The sequence below is a fragment of the Pan troglodytes genome, chromosome 9 (genome assembly GCF_028858775.2).
Source record: "Pan troglodytes isolate AG18354 chromosome 9, NHGRI_mPanTro3-v2.0_pri, whole genome shotgun sequence".
Taxonomy (NCBI): domain Eukaryota; kingdom Metazoa; phylum Chordata; class Mammalia; order Primates; family Hominidae; genus Pan; species Pan troglodytes.
The window spans coordinates 51262570-51283013 of NC_072407.2; the positions used below are offsets into that span (position 1 = coordinate 51262570).

The following is a 20444-nucleotide window of genomic DNA, read 5'->3' on the forward strand; positions in this document are numbered from 1 at the left end:
TCATCCTGACTCCCATAAGCCAGGGCTCCACGTCAATCCTGAATCCAGCCTCCCAACTACCCAGGCCAGTCGTCCCCTCCTAAACCAGCTGTTCCTTCCCGAGATCCTCGACCTCCACCAGCTGGCCTTTGCCCTTTTAGCTTCAGGGAAGTCTTTGGTGACCCCATCTCTCATTACCAAGGTAACGAAGCGCAGACTCCGGGCCTGGGTGGGCGGCATCACCACCAGGTTCACGCCGAGAAGGAGCTGGAGGAGAGCCGCCCGGCTCCAGCCGGACCGCTTGCCCGCCATCACCGTTGTAATCTATGCAGCAAACAAGCTGGAACCCGCTGGGTGGCACCTGCAAGCAGCCGCCCGGACGCACCCGTAAGGACACACGCCGGAAGTGCGTTCGCCGCCATCTTACTTAGGGACCTGCTGGGGTGCGGGGAAAAGGCGCAGTCTCGGTGGGATTGCGTGCAGGAGGGTCGCGGTCTGGCTGTGGCGGAGGAGCATAAGAAGGTAACGCGACCTGGTGCGGCAGACAGGGCTCGAAGACCTCATCTTGATTAAGAAGGCCATAAATTCGCGTTTGCCTCTGCTCGGAGAAATCCCTTACCAAGGTGGCGCTTGCAGTGGGCGGGACCATGTCTGGAGAACCAGCGTCCCCTCCAGGCTTGACCCCATAGCTAGATCGGGTGCAGAATTGAGGCGAGGGATGGGAAAGTAGAGGTCGCTTCTCTCCACGCCCCTGCCTTTGGGGGGAGATTGAGCCCTGGCCCTGTTCTCCAGGAGATGTTTTGCTTGGGGTGCAGGACACAGTATGTAAACAACCCTTTGGACTCCGTGTGTCCAGACTCAGTCTGGCCTACCGTTCCTGCCCCGCACAAAGCTTCAGTAGCCCTCTCACTTTCCCTTCCAGTCCTTTCCCTGTCCTCCCTCCCCTCCACTTCCAAGTTTTAGTTAATTAGAGTCAAGACGTCATGTCATGCCTCTTCCCAAAGGAGTTGGGTTGCACAGGATGTTCAGACTTTACAAACCCAAAGCACTGAATCCCTGGGGGAGGAATTTCAGACCAGTGGGGAGGTATTTTGAGGTAAGGGACAGGCGCATATCATAAAGTGGGAGTAGGTGGGGTTTCCACAGAATCAATGGCCCTCTTGGCATTGACCATTAGGATTCAGGTGCAGCCAGTTTGGCCTCAGGACTTTGTGACTCCTGTGACGGTTGCAGAAGGTCAGATCATAGGTCCTGGGGATGCTTTGATTCAGATCTGCCTACTGGAAGCAAATCTCCTCAGATCTTTGGGAAACAAAACTGATCAGGCTTGGCCTGGGCGCCGTGGCTCACCTGTAATACCAGCACTTTGAGAGGCCGAAGCAGGCAGATCACCTGAGGTCAGGAGTTCGAGACCAGCCTGGCCAACGTGGCGAAACCCCGTCTCTACTAAAAATACAAAAAAAAAAAAAAAAAAAATTAGCCGGGCGCGGTGGCGTGCTCCTGTAATCCCAGCTACTCTGGAGGCTGAGGCAGGAGAATCGCTTGAACTCGGAAAGCGGAGGTTGCAGTGAGCTGAGATCACGCCACTGCACTCCAGCCTGCGCGACAGAGTGAGACTGTCTCAAAACAACAACAACAAAAAACTCATTAGGCTTGGTGTGGTGGCTCACGTTTCTAATCCCAGCACTTTGGGAGGCCAGGGTGGGAAGATTGCTTGAGCCCAGGAGTTCGAGACCAGCCTGAGCAGCTTAGGAAGATCTCCTCTCTACAAAAAAAAAGTTTAAAAATTAGCTGGGTGTGGTGGCACACACCTGTGGTCCTAGCTCCTCGGGAGGCTGAGGTGGGAGGATGACCTTGAGCCCAGGAGGTTGAGGCTGCAGTGAGCCATGATGGTGCAACTGCACTCCAGTCTAGATGACAGAGCAAGACTGTGTCTCAAAAAGAAGAAAAGAAAAAAAAAGATCAGGATTATCTGTCTTTATTTTGCCCTAGGACTCCAGATTCAATTATTTATATATACTTCAGGATTTAAACTTTGCTTCCAGAGTTGTCATGGAGGAGGCCAAGAAGCAAATAGAGTAAGAGCCAAAGCCTGGGTAGCCAAACAGTTCTTAACCTTCTTATTTAATCACAAGCCCCTTTATGAATCACATGAAAATTTTGCACCTCTCCTCCAGAAAAATGTTCACACATATAAACACACACGGAATTTTGCATATAATCCCAAATGGTTCACAAAGACCATTTATTACAGGTTTCATAAATCAGCATCTCTGAATACCTGATTTAACCTAGTCCTCTTACTTTACAGCTTAGGAAACAAACCTAAAGAGAGGAAGTGACTTGCCCAAATTCACAGTTTGGGCATGGGCACAGTTTGAGAATGGATTAAAAGTCAAGTTTTGGCCGGGTGCGTGCTCATGCCTGTAATCCCGGCACTTTGGGAGGCCGAGGCGGGTGGATCACGAGGTCAGGAGATCAAGACCATCCTGGCTAACATGGTGAAACCCCGTCTCTACTAAAAATACAAAAAGTTAGCCGGGTGTGGTGGCGGGTGCCGGTAGTCCCAGCTACTCGGGAGGCTGAGGCAGGAGAATGTTGTGAACCCAGCAGGCAGAGCTTGCAGTGAGCGGAGATCGTGCCACTGCACCCCAGCCTGGGCGACAGAGCAAGACTCCGTCTCAAAAAAAAAAAAGTCAGGTTTTGTGATTTTCAGTTAAATAGTCTATAATGGGCTGCTTCTTGCAGGCTACTCAAACTGCATTACTAAACTGTAATTGGTGATCCCGAAATCCTTTCAATAAAGAGGTATCTGTCAAAGGAAACCTTTTCAAATTAGTTGGACTAAACGGGACCTAGGCCGGACATGGCTCACACCTGTAATCCCAGCACTTTGGGAGGACGAGGCAGGTGGATCACCTGAGGTCAGGAGTTCAAGACCAGCCTGGCCACCATGGTGAAACCCCATCTCTACTAAAAATACAAAAATTAGCCAGTCGTGGTGGCGTGTGCCTGTAATCCCAGCTACCGGGGAGGCTGAGACAGGAGAATCACTTGAACCCAGGATACAGAGGCTGCCGTGAGCCGAGATTGTGCCACTTCACTCCAGCCTGGGCAACAGAGCGAGACTCTGTCTCAAAAAAAAAATAAAGGGGGCTTGGGTAATTGGCAAAATGCTGCATATTAGTGGTAGTGGGAGGGAGTTGAGTGTTTTGTTTTAATGGGCCTCTTACTCCTTGCAAACTAGCCAGACCATTGTACTTTCAGAGTGTAAATCTTTGGCTCACCAAATTTCAGCTATCTCTCAAATTCAGCTTTTGCTTTTCTTCCCACTTGCTCAAATATGTCTATATTCTTTGTGCATGCAAGTATCCCACGTAGGAGGGATTGATGAAGCAGATACTATTTCAGTTTTTATAGGGAGAAACTATTCCAGGAAGGGTGGGGATTACAGCGCAAGTAGATAGTAGAGCCTGAAGCTGAGCCCTAGTTTCTTCACCCCTTTGCCTTCAGCTTTTGCATTTTCTGCCGGGTGATTCTGTGGTTCTTACACTTTGGTTCGTAACTACAGGTGCAAAAAAAAAAAAGAAAAAAAAAAACACATGTAGATAGGTGGATACGTGGGCCTACCCCAGATCAAATAAATCAGAATCTCTGAAGGTGAGGACAGGAACCACTACCATATTCTGTGTTGGCAGAAGCAAACCTAAATCCAGGTATGTTAGCCATTTTTTTTCCATCTGAAGAGGCAGTTTTTGTTTTGTTTTGTTGTTGTTGTTGTTGTTGTTGTTTTTGAGATGGAGTTTTGCTCTTGTTGCCCAGGCTGGAGTGCAATGGCGTGATCTCGGCTCACAGCAACCTCCGCCTCCCGGGTTCAAGCGATTCTCCTGCCTCAGCCTCCCGAGTAGCTGGGATTACAGGCATGTGCCACCACGCCTGGCTAATTTTGTATTTTTAGTAGAGACAGTTTCTCCATGTTGGTCAGGCTGGTCTCGAACTCCCGACCTCAGGTGATCTGCCCATTTTGGCCTCCCAAAGTGCTGGGATTACAGGTGTGAGCCACCGCACCCACCTGGCTGTTTTTTTTGTTTTGTTTTGTTTTGTTTTTGTGACAGAGTCTCCCACTGTCGCCCAGGCTGGAGTGCAGTGGCACAGTCTCGGCTCACTGCAAGCTTCACCTCCCAGGTTCACGCCATTCTCCTGCCTCAGCCTCTCGAGTAGCTGGGACTACAGGCACCTGCCACCACACCTGGCTAATTTTTTTGTGGTTTTTTTTGTATTTTTAGTAGAGACAGGGTTTCACCGTGTTAGCCTGACCTAGTGATCCACCCACTCGGCCTCCCAAAGTGCTGGGATTACAGGCATGAGCCACTGCGCCCGGCCCCGGCCGGCAGTTTTATATAATGGAGTGTATTTGTGATTTTTGTTTGTTTGAGCTTGAGCTCGAACTTTTGAATCAGCTAAACTTGTATTCTTTTTTTTTTTTTTTTTTTTTTTTTTGAGACAGTCTCCCTCTGTCACCCAGGCTGGAGTGCAGTGGTGCAATCATGGCTCACTGCAGCCTTGACCTCCTGGGCTCCAACAGTCCTCCTACCTCAGCCCCCCAAGTGGCTGGGACTACAGGCAGATGCCACCACGCCTGGCTAATTTTTGTGTGCGTGTGTGTGTGTGTGTGTGTTTTCTGTAAAGGTGAGGTTTCGCCATGTTGCCTAGGCTAGTCTCAAACTCCTGGACTCACGCGATCTGCCCTTCTTGGCCTCCCAAAGTGCTAGGATTACAAGTGTGAGCCACCACACCCAGTCTTATACCTGTATTCAAATTTGATATTTGCCCCTTGCTAGTAACTATCTCCCAGAGTTTACTGTGAGAATAAATGAAATAATGCATGTAAAGATAAATGTATGTAGTAGGGATGAAATAAATGTCACATCTTTCCTTTCTGCCTTCTGTATCATCTCTGAACTCAGGTCTGGGAATCCAGGTTTCTGGATTATTCTCTATGTTGTGATTGGAAGGTTGGGCAGAAGTCACTTGAGTAGATACGCAGTGGTCTGCAAGATGATCCCCACACTTTCCACCCTTCCGGAACGGTGAAGGAGGGAAGAAGAAGCAGTTCTCCTGGTCCATCCCTGCAGACCTTACCCTGTGGCCTGCTTCATGGGAATGAGTACTTTCAGGGGAGTTAGCCAGTACTACCTGTGCCCATGGCTGGTGAATGCTCCTGTTTCTGCTTCAAGTTTCTCCTTGCTGTGAGAAGAAACCTGTGGAGGTTCTGGGGGGCCAGATATGTGACTTGGTAGATCCCCGAGTGTGTTCCCAGAGACATTGCCTCCTGCAGGAGCCAAGGAAACATAGAAGAGGCCCATAGGACTGGGGGACTTTGGACCTAACAACTGCGGGCTGGTGGGACTGTGGCACGGGGGTGGGGCTGCCAAAGTGGGAACATGATTCCAGCTGCTGATCACTTCACTGCTTGCCCTGGCTTGAAGTAAGTCTCAGTGGTTGGTCTCCAGAAACTCCATGGAAATACTGCCCACAGGTTTTGGTCTTCTCCCATTTTCCTCTCCTTTTCCCTCTTTGTAGGGATGAGGGTTGGGGTTTCTGAGCTGTAACCTGATAGGACGGCTCTGGCAGTTGAAGTCCTGGTTATAATTCCTCCTAAACAGGAGACCCTAGCCTGCCCACCCCCACTCCCACAAGATGGGGCTCGTATGTGGTCCTGGGTCCTGGGAAGCCACCTGTGGGGAGACTAGGTGTCAGGGAAGGGAGTTGAAGAACAAAGTGGATGAAAGAGGCTTCTCCCAGCTCCCAGAAGATAGGGCAGCAGGCCCCAGACCATTGAGTCCTGAGTTTCTTGAAACCAGGCATCTCTGTGACATCTCTGGCTGCCCTGCTGGGCTGGAGCTTCTGGGAGCAGGGAGGTAGAGGAGGGAGCTGGACTGGTGATGTGGGTGCTGGGACAGAATAGTGCCAGTCTCTCAGTGACTACAGTCCCTGGTTTCTGCTTTTCCAGGACAGCTGGGGCCTTGTGAAAATCAGAGAGGGAACACAGGCGAGAGGAATGGAGAGCCTTGTGCTTGTGACTCAGAGATACCCAGACCAGGGTGGGGGCCTTGGGAGGGGACGACCTTGTGATGAGGGGGAACAAAAGCAAAAGCTGGAGGCAGAAGTCTGAGATGGGGGTGTCACAGGGGCTTTTCTGAAATGTGAAAATGAATACATGGGCAGATTTTGCAACAGCACCCAGCCTGCTGTCTTCTCACACTCTGCTCCCCAGCCCCCGCCTGTTCCCCCTCTCCCACCCTGTGCTTCCTCTCATCTTTCACCAGGCTCCTCTTCTGCCTCAGCCTTCATCTTTTTCTCATCTGGTTCCTTCTGTCCCATCCACACCCCCTGTCCACTCTTTCCCTGTTTCCTCTGTTCTCTTCCCTGGTGCCCTGTTCATCTGTTTCGGTCTCTTTGGCTGCTTGCCCTGGCCCCCGTCCTTCTATGCTTTAATGTGGGGCCCATGGGAACTGGAGTTCATAGCAAAACAGGAAGAGCCAGTGAGCAGGAAACTGGGAATGGGGCAGGGGGTGAATGACCAGCAGTAACCTCAGCAGCTTGCCTCCCACATCTGGACTGGAGCATCTGCAGGGTTCTCAGCCTCTCCCCTGTAGCCCACCAGCCCTGGCTGCTTCCATTCCAGCACTTCACTGGCCCAAGACGCAACAAGACAAGATTGTCCTGGACTCTGACACAGCAAAGGGACTGGAGTGAGGACATCTGGGTTCTGATCCCAGCCCAGCCACTAACTGTGTGGTCTTGGAAAAGGCCCTCACATGAGTTTCAGTGTTCTCTGTCAAATGGAGCTCGGGTTACTTACCCTCCTTTCCTCCCAGGGCTGCTCTAAGGACCAGAAAAGATAGTGAAGGGTTTGTGCTGTGTATGGAAACAAGTACAAAGTTCAAAATCCACCAAGTTAAAGCAATGGGAAGACCTACAGCTGAAAGAACTGGGAGGGTGATGATAACTCGTGCCATTTCTCAAACACTATGTGCCACACGTTGTGATAGACTTTCTTTCTTTCTTTCTTTCTTCTTCTTTCTTTCTTTCTCTTTCTCTCTCTCTCTCTCTTTCTTTCTTCTTTTTTTTTGGAGTTTTGCTGTTGTTGCCCGGGCTGGAGGGCAATGGCGGGATCTCGGGTCATTGCAACCTCTGCCTGCCAGGTTCAAGTGATTCTCCTGCCTCAGCCTCCTGAGTAGCTGGGATTACAGGCATGCATCATCACACCCGGCTAATTTTTTGTATTTTTAGTAGTGATGGGGTTTCACCATGTTGGCCAGGCTGGTCTGGAACTCCTGACCTCAAGTGATCCATCTGCCTTGGCCTCCCAAACTGCTGGGATTACAGGCATGAGCCACCGCACCCTGCATGATCTGTAGTTTCAATCCCACAACAACCTTGTGTGGTAAAAATTACTATTATCCCTATTTTATTTATCTTTCTTTCTTTTTCTTTTTTTTTATTTTGAGATGGAGTCTCAGTCTGTCACCCAGGCCGGAGTGCGGTGGCACGATCTCGGCTTACTGCAACCTCCCAGATTCAAGTGATTCTCCTCCCTCAGCCTCCCGAGTAGCTGGGATTACAGACCCGCATCACCATGCCTGGCTAACTTTTGTATTTTTAGTAGAGACGGGGTTTCACCATGTTGGCCAGGCTGGTCTCGAACTCCTGACCTCAAGTAATCCACCCACCTAGGCCTCCCAAAGTGCTGGGATTACAGGCGTGAGCCACCATGCCCGTTCTATTTATTTTTCAACACACCATTGCTGGCTCAACTATTCTTATTTTAAAGATAGGGAAACAAAGATTCAGAGACATTAAGTAACTTGCTCAATCAAGATCACATAGGTAATAAGAGGTTTAGGATTTGAACCCAAAATCTGAGCCCAGAGTCTGAACGCTAAATCAACATGCTGAGTTGAAATTGACTACAGCAGTTGTGATGGCGTGTGCCTGTAATCCTAGCACTTTGGAAGGCTGAGGTGGGAGGATGGCTTGAGCCCAGGAGTGTGAAGCCAGCCTGGGCAACATAGTGAGACCCCACCCCAAAAAAGGTAAAAAAAAAAAAAGGGGGAATAATAAAAAAAATTGACTAGGGCTAATAAGTACGGGATAGACGAGAATAATATTTCTTTTTTTTTTTTGAGACAGAGTCTCGCTCTGTCACTCAGGCAGGAGTGCAGTGGCGCAATCTCGGCTCACTGCAAGCTCTGCCTCCCGGGTTCACGCCATTCTTCTGTCTCAGCCTCCCGAGTAGCTGGGACTACAGGCGCCTGCCACCATGCCCGGCTAATTTTTTGTATTTTTAGGAGAGACGGGGTTTCACCGTGTTAGCCAGGATGGTCTTGATCTCCTGACCTCGTGATCCACCTGCCTCGGCCTCCCAAAGTGCTGGGATTACAGGCGTGAGCCACCGCGCCCGGCCGAGAATATATTATATTTTTCTTGTTATTCATTCAACAAATAGGAACACAGTACCTACTCTGTTGCCACATCTATGCCAGCCCTGTTTCAGGGGTGTTGGGGGAGATGAAATCAATAAAATATGATGTCTACTTTCAGGGATGGATTTCATGCCCCAGGCAGCAGAGTAGGAAGAATGACTATAGTCTCAGTAGCTGCTGGTTGGAACCTGCCATCACTTCAGATAGGGTTGTTCCCCAGAAGAGGCAACCCGCATACCTTCCCAGGTCCATCCTGGGCTGCCACCTGAGTTGCCTGTCTTCCTTCTGCCACCTCCACCCCTATCCCAGGCCTGCCATTGCTCATAGCAGATTTCCTATCAAAGGCTCTCCTGGCCTCCTCTCTTATCTGTGGCCCCCGCAGGGCACCCACTTTCAGAAACTCCCTGGAAGGCCCAGCACCTGCCTCTCTCCACCCCTGGATTTCTACCAGCTTGGCTGAGGCCTGGGGCTAGTGGGGAGAGCTTCTTGGCCTCTTCCCAGAGGCAAGGGAGGAGGAGGGAGGCTGGGAAAGCCGCTGGGGCTCAGTGTCGCAATTCCGGGCCGTGCTGGGACCTTTGCTCCACGAGGTGCCTATGGAGGGGAGGGAACACGATTCTGGAGGCTGCTGGGATTGGGGTGGGGGTTCCTGGGAGGCAGTCCTTTTGCAAGAGCTGCTAAGAGCGCTGGGTAAGGAGAGGAAGGGGAGAGACATGGAACTTGGCTGGTCTGCAGGGAAATGCCACTGTTTTGGCCGGGAGTAGGGGGGCGGGAGTGGCGGGAGAGGGGGTGGCCGGCTGGGGAGGAGCCAGCCTGGTGGAGAAGCTGCCCTGTGGGCGGGGGTGAGGAGGGGAGGGCTGTGGTCACCAGGCAGGAAGGAGGGGTGGCCTGACCCCTCGGCAGTCCCTCCCCTCAGCCTTTCCCCAAATTGCTACTTCTCTGGGGCTCCAGGTCCTGCTTGTGCTCAGCTCCAGCTCACTGGCTGGCCACCGAGACCTCTGGACAGGAAACTGCACCACACTCTTCTCCCAGCAAGGGGGCTCCAGAGACTGCCCACCCAGGAAGTCTGGTGGCCTGGGGATTTGGTGGGTCTGCTCCTTAGCAGTGGCCTGGGGCTCTGTGTGTGTATCTGGGGTGGGGTCGGGGAATGTCCTAAGGATCTGAGAAGGGGGTTTCTGGGGAGAAGTGAGGGGTGATGGTGATGGAAGCTTGGGACAGGAACAGGACTCTGGGTCCCAGAATAACTCATGAGGGGCTCAGGGGAGGAGGTCCTCTATGTGAATTGGGGAGATTCTTGGAGACAGGTTTGTGCTGGGACCCTGGAAAGTGGCACGAGCGAGGTTCTCTAATAAGCAGCGTGTTTCACTGGGTGGAGTGAGCTGTCCTCAGTGTTGGAGTGAGGGGGAAGGGGCCCGAGAGAAGCAGGGCAGATGCACCCAAACATTCCCTGCTGGCCTGGAGGGGACTTTGGGGGAGAAAAGCCGGCACGGTGGCTGGGAGCCCAGACTTTGGAGTCAGAGGAGGGTTGGAGTCTTGACTCTACCGCTGCCTAACTGTGTGACCATAGTTACTTAATCTCTTTGAACCTCAGTTTGCTTATCTGTAAAATGAGTCTAAGAATAGTCCTGAGCCAGGAGCAGTAGCGTGCGCCCATAATCTCAGGTACTCAGGAAGCTGAAACCTGATTGCTTCAGCCCAGTAGTTTGAGGCGATAGTGTCCTATTATTGCACCTGTGAATAGCACTGAGTTCCAGCCTGGGAAACATAGAGAGACCCCATCTCAAAAAAAAATTAATAGTTTTGACCTCAGAGGGATATTATGAGGAAAGCACATAAAGCCTTATAACAGGCTAGGCGCAGTGGCTTACTCCAATAATCCCCACACTTTGGGAGGCCCAGGTGAGAGGATCACTTGAGCCCAGGAATTCCTAGACTAGCCTGGGCAAAATAGGGAGAACCTGTCTCTAAAAAACATAATAGTAATATAATAAAGCCTTAGTACAGGCTAATATATGGCAAGTAAATGTTAGCTGATATTGTTGATATTGATAAAAGGGAGGATCAGGTGGAGAAGGGAGCTGAGGCCAGAAAGGAGCCCAGTTCTAGAAGAGTATAACCTGGGTCCTTCCTGCAGGACAGTGCCTTGGTAATGACCAGGGCTCCAGGAAGAGATGTCCTTGTGGCTGGGGGCCCCTGTGCCTGACATTCCTCCTGGTAAGCTTCATTCCATCCCTCTCCCCTGAGCCCAGACCGCAGGCTCCACGCCTCCTGTAGGAATCAGCCTCCTTCATTACCTGCCTTCTTCCTTCCTCCAGAGAGCAGTCCAGAGTCATTCTTAGTCGTGCTTGCCTCCCGCCCAGATCACCTCTCCCCTGGTTCCAGTGCCTGGCCCTTGCAGGCACCCGCCCAGTCCTCCCCAGTCTGGATTTGCTGCTAGAGAGTTGGCCAGCTGAGTGCTTACCCTGCTCTGGCTTTGAAGAGTTTTATCTGATCTCTGAAATGCATACACTCCAGCCCCCCAAAGGGACAAGGATTAACATCTTCATTTAAGGTCCTGAGATGTAAGAAACTACAAGTGACTAGTCCTAGCTAGAGCCCACACAGACTCTAGGGTCCCAAAGCCTGAGCTGGGACTTTGCTGCCCTCTAAGGGTGGGGATAAGTTTGCAGTTTCCCAGCTAGGACGCTGGGCCGTGGAGCCGGGATGGGGCCTGAGACCCCCTTGTGCCTCTCTTTTGGAGCTCAGACTCTGCGGTGGAGCTGTGGAAGCCAGGCGCACAGGATGCAAGCAGCCAGGCCCAGGGAGGCAGCAGCTGCATCCTCAGAGAGGAAGCCAGGATGCCCCACTCTGCCGGGGGTACTGCAGGGGTGGGGCTGGAGGCTGCAGAGCCCACAGCCCTGCTCACCAGGGCAGAGCCCCCTTCAGAACCCACAGGTGAGGATCTTCTGGGTTTGGAGGAGGTAGGGGTCCAGATTCCAGGTCCTGGATCTGGAAGAGGTTCCTTGGGGGTTTTTACTTTATATATAATCTCATGGTTAAGTTCAGAGGCTTTAGAGCTAACTAAATCTGACTGATCTAAGTGTGAATTTTGTCTCTAGGCCTTTCTGAGCCTCACTTTCCTTGTTTATAAAATGGAAATAAAAATTATGGTTGTCATAAGGATCAGTGCATATAAAAGGCTCATACAGTACCTAGAACATAATGGCACTTGGCAAATGAGGGCTACTCTTCTCATAAAAGAGAGACTGGAGTTTGTATAATGAAGGGAATGAAGGTCACTGAGTGCCCAGGGCAGTGGCTGAGTCAGGGAGAGCATGATGTTTTTCCTCGGGGGAGACCGTTAAAGCACTTTCCTGTATCCAGAGATCCGTCCACAAAAGCGGAAAAAGGGGCCAGCCCCCAAAATGCTGGGGAACGAGCTATGCAGCGTGTGTGGGGACAAGGCCTCGGGCTTCCACTATAATGTTCTGAGCTGCGAGGGCTGCAAGGGATTCTTCCGCCGCAGCGTCATCAAGGGAGCGCACTACATCTGCCACAGTGGCGGCCACTGCCCCATGGACACCTACATGCGTCGCAAGTGCCAGGAGTGTCGGCTTCGCAAATGCCGTCAGGCTGGCATGCGGGAGGAGTGTGAGTTTCTGAGGCTGGAGTGGGGAAGAGGCTGAGGGGAAAGAGGGGGCCAGGGTGTGACCCAAGACAGGTGCCTGAACTTGCAGGGGCTAACTGATCCCTAAGTATGGATTACAGTATCTTTCTTGACCGGGCGCAGTGGCTCATGCCTGTAATCCCAGCACTTTGGGAGGCCGAAGCGGGTGGATCACCTGAGATCAGAAGTCCGAGACCAGCCTGGCCAACATAGTGAAACCCCGACTCTACTAAAAATACAAAAATTAGCCGGGTGTGGTGGTGAGCACCTGTAATCCCAGCTACTCAAGAGACTGAGGCAGGAGAATCACTTGAACACGGGAGGTGGAGGTTGCGGTGAGCCAAGATCATGCCACTGCACTCCAGCCTGAGCAAGTGTGAGACTCTGTTTCAAAAAGAAAAAAATCTTCTTGCCTTTACCCAGTGCTGTCTGCTTTTCTGGAGCCCCAAACCACCCCCTTTGCCCCATCCTTCCTTCCTGTCTTTCCCCCACCCCCTTGCCCCATCGTTTCCCCATCTGCTCCCTTTCTCATATTTGTCCCTGTCCTTAGGTGTCCTGTCAGAAGAACAGATCCGCCTGAAGAAACTGAAGCGGCAAGAGGAGGAACAGGCTCATGCCACATCCTTGCCCCCCAGGGCTTCCTCACCCCCCCAAATCCTGCCCCAGCTCAGCCCGGAGCAACTGGGCATGATCGAGAAGCTGGTCGCTGCCCAGCAACAGTGTAACCGGCGCTCCTTTTCTGACCGGCTTCGAGTCACGGTACTTGACACACCTGGGGAGAGGCGGCTGCGCCCAGATCACCAGTGGGCTTCTTGATGTCCGACTCAAAGTGCTTTGCCTTTTCCCTCCTGGGTAGCCTTGGCCCATGGCACCAGATCCCCATAGCCGGGAGGCCCGTCAGCAGCGCTTTGCCCACTTCACTGAGCTGGCCATCGTGTCTGTGCAGGAGATAGTTGACTTTGCTAAACAGCTACCCGGCTTCCTGCAGCTCAGCCGGGAGGACCAGATTGCCCTGCTGAAGACCTCTGCGATCGAGGTGGCTGGAGAAGGGCAAGGGATGAAGGGAGAAGCAGAGTGGGATTATCTGTGGGAGGGGCCTCCAGACATCGAGCTGGGAGAGCCAAATCTGCTGGGAAGCAGGGATGAGGAGACTCGGCCTCCCTGGAAGAGGCCATGCTCCAAGACCAGCCCTCCTAGTCCCCGTTTGAGGTTTGCTGCTTGTGTGCAGGTGATGCTTCTGGAGACATCTCGGAGGTACAACCCTGGGAGTGAGAGTATCACCTTCCTCAAGGATTTCAGTTATAACCGGGAAGACTTTGCCAAAGCAGGTGAGAACTGAGATCACACAGGGATTGGGGTTGGGTGGACAGATGCTTCTTTTTTTATTTTTTATTTTTAAAAATTGAGGGCCAGGCACGGTGGCTCATGCCTGTAATCCCAGCACTTTGGGAGGCCGAGGTGGGCAGATCACCGGGTCAGTAGATCGAGACCATTCTGGCTAACACAGTGAAACCCTGTCTCTACTGAAAATACAAAAAATTAGTCAGGCATGGTGGCACGCACCTGTAGCCCCAGCTACTTGGGAGATCGAGGCAGGAGAATCACTTGAATCCGGGAGGCGGAGGTTGCAGTGAGCCGAGATCGCACCACTGCACTCCAGCCTGGGCAACAACAACAACAACAACAAAAATTGAGATGGAGTCTTACTATGTTGCCCAGGTTGGTCCCAAACTCCTGGCCTCAAGTGATCCTCCTGCCTCTGACTCCCAAAGTGCTGGGATTACAGCGTGAGCCACCCACCATGCCCGGCCAAGTACTTTTTTTTTGTTTCATTTTTTTTTTTAGACAGAGTTTGCTCTGTCACCCAAGCAGGAGTGCAGTGGCGTGATCTTGGCTCACTACAACCTCCGCCTCCCGGGTTCAAGCAATTCTCCTGCTTCAGCTTCTCAAGTAGCTGGGATTAGGTGCACCACCATGCCCAGCTAATTTTTATACTTTTAGTAGAGACAGGGTTTTACCATGTTGACCAGGCTGGTCTTGAACTCCTGACCTTAAGTGATCCATGTGCCTCAGCCTCCCAAAATGCTGGGATTACAGGCATGAGCCACTGAACCTGGCCAGGACTGGTGCTTTTTGTCAGAGGCCCATAGTGACTACAGAGCCACAGGCCCAATGTTTGGGTGGCTGGTAAGGGAAGGCTCCCTTGTTTTTTGAAGATAGAAAATTGGAATGCTGATAGGCTTCTCTCAGCTGCTCCAGATAGACCCCTGTTCTCTGTTGCTTTAGGTCAGTGGTTTTCAAACTGTATTCCAAGGAACCTGAGAGATATATGGAATGGCACCTTGGAGGAGAAACACGGAGGCACAGGAATGTCCTTCATCTTTACTTTAGCCAAACAAGAAGCTCCATTTAAATCTGCATTATATATTGCACTGCTACATAGTATTTTGCTTGCAGATTTTACAGCTTGAAAAAAAAGTTTGAAACTCAGTGCACTCAACTTTTTAGTAGTCAAAAAGTGAACAAATCTTCCTCACATGTGCTCTTTGGGGATCATGGGGGCTGATTTCCCCTACTTTTTTTTTTTTTTTTTTGAAATAAGTTCTTGCTCTGTCACGCAGGCTGAAGTGCAGTGGCATGAACGTGGCTCGCTGCAGCCTCAACCACCTGGGCTCCAGTAATCCTCCTGCCTCAGCCCCCAAGTAGGTGGGACTACAGGCATGCACCACCATGCCAGGCTAATTTTTATATTTTTTTGTAGAGAGTGGGTTTCGCCATGTTGCCCAGGCTGGTCTCAAAATGGTCTCGAACTCCTGAGCTCAAGTGATCCACCCACCTCGGCCTCCCAATGTGCTGGGATTACAGGCATAAGCCACCACACACAGCCTCCCCTACTCTTTTTCTTTTTTTTTCTTTTCTTTTTTTTTTTTTTTTTGAGATGGATTCTCACTCTGTTGCTAGGCTGGAGTGCAGTGGCGCGATCTTGGCTCACTGCAACTTCTGCCTCCCGGATTCAAACGATTCCCCTGCCTCAGCCTCCCGAGTAGCTGGGACTACAGGCGCGCGCCACTACGCTCAGCTAACTTTTGTATTTTTAGTAGAGATGGGGTTTCACTGTTTTGCCCAGGCTGGTCTTGAACTCCTGAGCTCAGGCAATCCGCCCGCCTCAGCCTCCCAAAGTCCTGGGATTACAGCCATGAGCCACTTCTCCAGGCCCTCCCCTACTCTTTTTCAATTGCACTTTCTGACGAACCAGAACCATGGCATGGCAAACATGCCCAGAGAGGATGTACAATAAGAGCGAATGCTTCCATCTCCATCCTATATCTGAAGTATTTTCTCCAAAAATTAGTTCACTCTGCGGCTCTCTATCTGATGCTCGCTTGGGAGCTACGCAGAAGGGGTTTCTTCATATTCAACTATTGATAATGTTTGTATCATGAGAACTGGCCTGGGAAAGGACGGGAGGCTGAGGGAGTTTTGGAGGGACTGGAATTGAGCTTCAGCAGGAAACCAAGTAGCTTAACGACTGGATGAGTGGGGCTGTAAAATATGGCTGATGCCCTGACTCCACTCTCAGGGCTGGTAGATCTGTGGCCAGGCCAGTCATCAAGCCTTCCTTGGTTTCTGATAACTCAGGCCAGCTCACGTGCCTCTTGCTCTCCCAACGCAGGTCCACCCAGTGAGCTTTCTAGGAAGGCCACTCTTCGCTGTAGGGCATAACAGGGCTATGTTGGCACCTTTTGCCTTCTATAGTAACCGGTGTGCTGCCTGGATGTATTGACACCTAATGGGGTGATTTAATGACTTTATCCAGCTTTAAAGCCCAGCCCTGTCCCCCTCTTCCAAACCACTTTTTCCTCGATGGTTATTATCTCAGACCTTCTTAACCGTGGCTCTCCCCTCCTTCAGAATATCCTCCTTGTGGAACCCTGCCCAGTTCTAAGATCTTTGTTTTCCTTTTGCACTTGTAGACTCATGCTATCTGAATCTGCACCTATTCACAGATTTATTTATACAAGCAGTTTTGAAGTAATCATGCTTGCATTTCTCATTTCATGAGTGAGGTCTTGGGGAGAAGGAACAGGAGCTCTGTTTGTCAAGTCTCCTCCCCTCCCTATCCGCTACTATTTACTGCATGCAGTAGATAACTGGTGACATGGACTGAGCACATTTGAGGTGTTCATTCCGTGGGCATCAGCAGACCCTCAGAGGTGCATTAGCTAACTATAGAACCTCCTCTTAATTTCTCTATAAAGGGGGCTGTTTGCCACACTTTGGGGCTCAAAACCTCACCAAGAAATGCTTTAGAAAATGGGGCTTGCCGCCGGGCGTGGTGGCTTACACCTGAAATCCCAGCACTTTGGGAGGCCGAGGCAGGCGGATCACCTGAGGTCAGGAGTTCGAGACCAGCCTGGCCCATATGGCGAAACCCCATCTCTACTGAAAATACAAAAATTAGCTGGGCGTGGTGGTGCACACCTGTGGTCCCAGCTACTCGGGAGGCTGAGGCAGGAGAATTGCTTGAACCCAGAAGGCTGAGGTTGCAGTGAGCTGAGATCGCGCCACTGCACTCCAGCCTGGGTGACAGAGCAAGACTCCATCTCAAAAAAAGAAAAAAGAAAAAGAAAATGGGGCCTGCCCATTAAATGGACTAACACACAACACTTGATAAACATCAGGGTGAAAGTACAGGAAGTGACTCACCAAGAAGCCTTGAATGGAAAAGTGTAGCAGATGGTTGCTAAAAGAAATCTGACAAAGCCTGGGGAACTCTGTAGGGTGCAGAGACTTTGACAATGTGTATGAGAGACATTCTCTAGGTATCATTACTTTAGCTCATGTTTTGTTGCATTTTAGTCTTCTCAGCAGGAAGACTGTTTCCAAGAAAAATGTATTATTTATTGACCAGGCGCGGTGGCTCATGCCTGTAATCCCAGTACTTTGGGAGGCCGAGGCAGGCAGATCACGAGGTCAAGAGATCGAGACCATCCTGGCCAACAAGGTGAAATCCTGTCTCTACTAAAAATACAAAAATTAGCTGGGCATGGTGACATGCACCAGTAGTCCCAGCTACTCAAGAGGCTGAGGCAGGAGAATCGCTTGAACCTGGGAGGCAGAGCTTGCAGTGAGCCGAGATCATGCAACTGCACTCTAGTCTGACAACAGAGCAAGACTCTTTGTCTCAAAAAAAAATTTTTTTATTTATTTTACAAACACTTATGTGGTAGTTACCATATATGCCACATATTTATGAGATAGGTACTATTATTATTCCCATTTTATAGATGGGAAAACCAAAGCCCAGAGAGGTTAAATAAATTACACAAGGTCACACTGCCTTGTGAGTGGTAGAGCCAGGACTCAACCCGAGGCAGTCTGGCACCAAAATCCACATCCTCACCCATACTGCAATATTCCCTCGAGGATGTGATACATGAAATGTATCTCTAGTGTTCAAATAAGTAAGGCCAATGCCAGTGAAAAACAAGTCTTTTTTTTTCTTTGAAACAGGGTCTCGCTCTGTCGCCCAGGCTGAATGCAGTGGTGTGATCAATCATGGCTCAATGCAGCCTCGACCTTCTGGGCTCAAGTGATCCTCCTTGAGTAGCTGGGACTACAGGTGTGAACCACCGTGCCCTGCTGAAAAAGGATTTTTTTTTTTTTTAGCCAGAATCTTGCTCTGTCGCCTAGGCTGGAGTGCAAGTAGAACAATCTCGGCTCACTGCAACCTCCACCTCCCAGGTTCAAGCAATTCGCCTGCTCAGCCTCCCGAGTAGCTGGGACTACAGGTGCGCCACCACGCCCAGTTAATTTTTGTATTTTTAGTAGAGACCGGGTTTCACTGTGTTGCCCAGGCTGGTCTCAAACTCTTGAGCTCAGGCAATCCGTCTGCCTCGGCCTCCTAAAGTGCTGGGATTATAGGGATAAGCCACCGCATCCAGCCTTTTTTCTTTTTCTTTTTTTTTTTTTTGAGATGGAGTTTCGCTCTGTCATCCAGGCTGGAGTGCAGTGGCGTGATCTTGGCTCACTGCAACCTCCGCCTCCCAGATTCAAGCAATTCTCCTCCCTCAGCCTCCTAAGTAGCTGGAATTACAGGAGTGCACCACCACGCCCAGCTAATTTTTGTATTTTCAGTGAGACAGGGTTTTGCCATGTCGGCCAGGCTGGTCTCAAACTCCTGACCTCAGGTGATCCCCCTGCCTCGGCCTCCCAAAATACTGGGATTACAGGCATGAACCGCCGTGCCTTGCTGAAAAAGGATTCTTGATAAACAAAAATAAGAGTTGCCTCTATTTCTAGAAATGTGGAGCCCTCAAGAATTTTAATGACAGAATTGGCAGGTGATGGTGTCTCGTGCCTGTAATCCCAGCACTTTGGGAGGGCGAGGCGGGTGGATTGCTTGAGTCCAGGAGTTCGAGACCAGCCTGGGCAACATGGTGAAATCCTGTCACAACTAAAAATATAAGAATTAGCTACTTGTGATGGTATGCACCTGTAGTCCCAGCTACTAGGGAGGCTGAAGTAGGAGGATGGCTTGCACCCGGGAGGTCGAGGCTGCAGTGAGCTGTGATTGTGCTACTGCACTCCAGTCTGGGTGATAGAACAAGACCCTGTCTCAAAGAAAAAAAACAAGAATACCAGAATTATTATTTAATTCAGCACCTCTTGTGTGCCAGACACAGCGCTAAGTGCCCTGCATACTTTGTCATTGAACCATACCAACAATTTTCTGAGAAGGGTTCAGATATGATTCCCATTTCACAGATGAGGCTTAGAGGGGTTAAGACATTTGTTCAAGGTTACACAGCAAAGCCTTGTAGACCTTTTTTTTTTTTTGACGGAGTCTCGCTCTATCGCCCAGGCTGGAGTGCAGTAGTGCAATCTTGGGTCACTGCAACCTCCGCCTCCCGTGTTCAAGCAATTCTCCTGCCTCAGCCTCCCAAGTAGCTGGGATTACAGGCACCTGCCACCACGCCTGGCTAGTTTTTGTGTTTTTAGTACAGACGGGGTTTCGCCATGTTGGCCAGGCTCTTCTCGAACTCCTGACTTCAGGTGATCTGCCCGCCTCAGCCTCCGAAAGTGCTGGGATTACAGGCGTGAGCCACTGTGCCCGGCCTCAGTAAACTTCTTAGTGAGTTCCTAATAGTTCCCTAAGGTGAGGAGAGAAGAAAGTTCCTGCTGCTCCTGCTGCTTGCGTCAGCCTCCCTTCTTCCTCCCCAGGGCTGCAAGTGGAATTCATCAACCCCATCTTCGAGTTCTCCAGGGCCATGAATGAGCTGCAACTCAATGATGCCGAGTTTGCCTTGCTCATTGCTATCAGCATCTTCTCTGCAGGTGTGGAGGAGGGGCAATGGGAAACAGCAAGAGACTTACACCAAGGAGGGCTGCAGGTCCCACAGGAATCGGTGGGGGGAGGGGGGTGGTGGCTTGGGAGGGTGGAGGCATTTGCTGTGTTATTTTAGGATGAGAGAGCTTGGCTGGAGCATGTCTCTATATTTTGGTTGCAATTTGGGGTATGGAACTGGACCCTGGCCAGACCTGCTCCTCAACTCTCTTGGTGACCTATAGACCGGCCCAACGTGCAGGACCAGCTCCAGGTAGAGAGGCTGCAGCACACATATGTGGAAGCCCTGCATGCCTACGTCTCCATCCACCATCCCCATGTGAGTCTCCCCATGGTGCTCCTTTTCCTCCTTCCCACACACAGGCCCATTCCCTGACATACCTACTTTCCCTTCAAGAATTTTTCTCTGACTGCATGGTGTGCAGACAATTCACCTCTCCCACAACTCCCCTACTCTTGCCCCGCTTCCCTGGGGACAGGCAAAAGCTGTGTTTGTCTCTCTCCTTTCCCCAGGACCGACTGATGTTCCCACGGATGCTAATGAAACTGGTGAGCCTCCGGACCCTGAGCAGCGTCCACTCAGAGCAAGTGTTTGCACTGCGTCTGCAGGACAAAAAGCTCCCACCGCTGCTCTCTGAGATCTGGGATGTGCACGAATGACTGTTCTGTCCCCATATTTTCTGTTTTCTTGGCCGGATGGCTGAGGCCTGGTGGCTGCCTCCTAGAAGTGGAACAGACTGAGAAGGGCAAACATTCCTGGGAGCTGGGCAAGGAGATCCTCCCGTGGCATTAAAAGAGAGTCAAAGGGTTGCGAGTTTTGTGGCTACTGAGCAGTGGAGCCCTCGCTAACACTGTGCTGTGTCTGAAGATCATGCTGACCCCACAAACGGATGGGCCTGGGGGCCACTTTGCACAAGGTTCTCCAGAGCCCTGCCCATCCTGCCTCCACCACTTCCTGTTTTTCCCACAGGGCCCCAAGAAAAAT

At 51.0% G+C, this 20444-nt stretch overlaps 2 protein-coding genes across 13 annotated transcripts in view; one reads left to right on the forward strand and one right to left on the reverse strand.

The window, feature by feature from the left end:
* Positions 1-316, reverse strand: part of ACP2 (acid phosphatase 2, lysosomal) — a 9116-nt gene extending 8800 nt beyond the window's left edge. Inside the window, 1 exon segment of the mRNA NM_001246489.1 lies at positions 178-316. Within this exon segment, the coding sequence (NP_001233418.1) occupies positions 178-291 (114 nt within the window). The 5' untranslated portion in view covers positions 292-316.
* NR1H3 (nuclear receptor subfamily 1 group H member 3) lies at positions 291-20268 on the forward strand. Of its 12 annotated transcripts, none has more exons than XR_010147198.1 (12): positions 413-501; positions 10600-10679; positions 11211-11399; positions 11829-12095; positions 12662-12870; positions 12968-13147; positions 13340-13439; positions 17024-17116; positions 17782-17903; positions 19336-19449; positions 19684-19778; positions 19973-20268. XR_010147198.1 is itself a non-coding variant. In XM_009460349.4 (10 exons), exons 2-10 carry the CDS (start codon positions 10637-10639, stop codon positions 20117-20119), a joined length of 1344 nt encoding a protein of 447 aa, XP_009458624.1. In that variant the 5' UTR covers positions 371-501; positions 10600-10636; the 3' UTR covers positions 20120-20268. The 12 variants fall into 12 exon arrangements, 9 of the variants coding, with proteins under 9 accessions (XP_009458632.1, XP_009458624.1, XP_001168367.1 ...); XR_010147197.1 differs by lacking the exon at positions 413-501 and adding an exon at positions 9421-9550; XM_009460349.4 differs by lacking the exons at positions 17024-17116; positions 17782-17903 and having other exon boundaries at positions 371-501.
* Positions 20269-20444: the final 176 nt, after the last annotated feature.

Excerpts from the sequence above, each read along its gene's own strand:
- NR1H3 (XM_009460357.3), top strand. The coding sequence starts at position 306 with ATGCAGCAAACAAGCTGGAACCCGCTGGGTGGCACCTGCAAGCAGCCG. Across the intron at positions 367-11,210 it reads GCAGCCGCCCGGACGCACCC|ACTCTGCGGTGGAGCTGTGG; the intron begins GTAAGGACACAC and ends TTTGGAGCTCAG. Across the intron at positions 13,148-13,339 it reads TGAAGACCTCTGCGATCGAG|GTGATGCTTCTGGAGACATC; the intron begins GTGGCTGGAGAA and ends GCTTGTGTGCAG.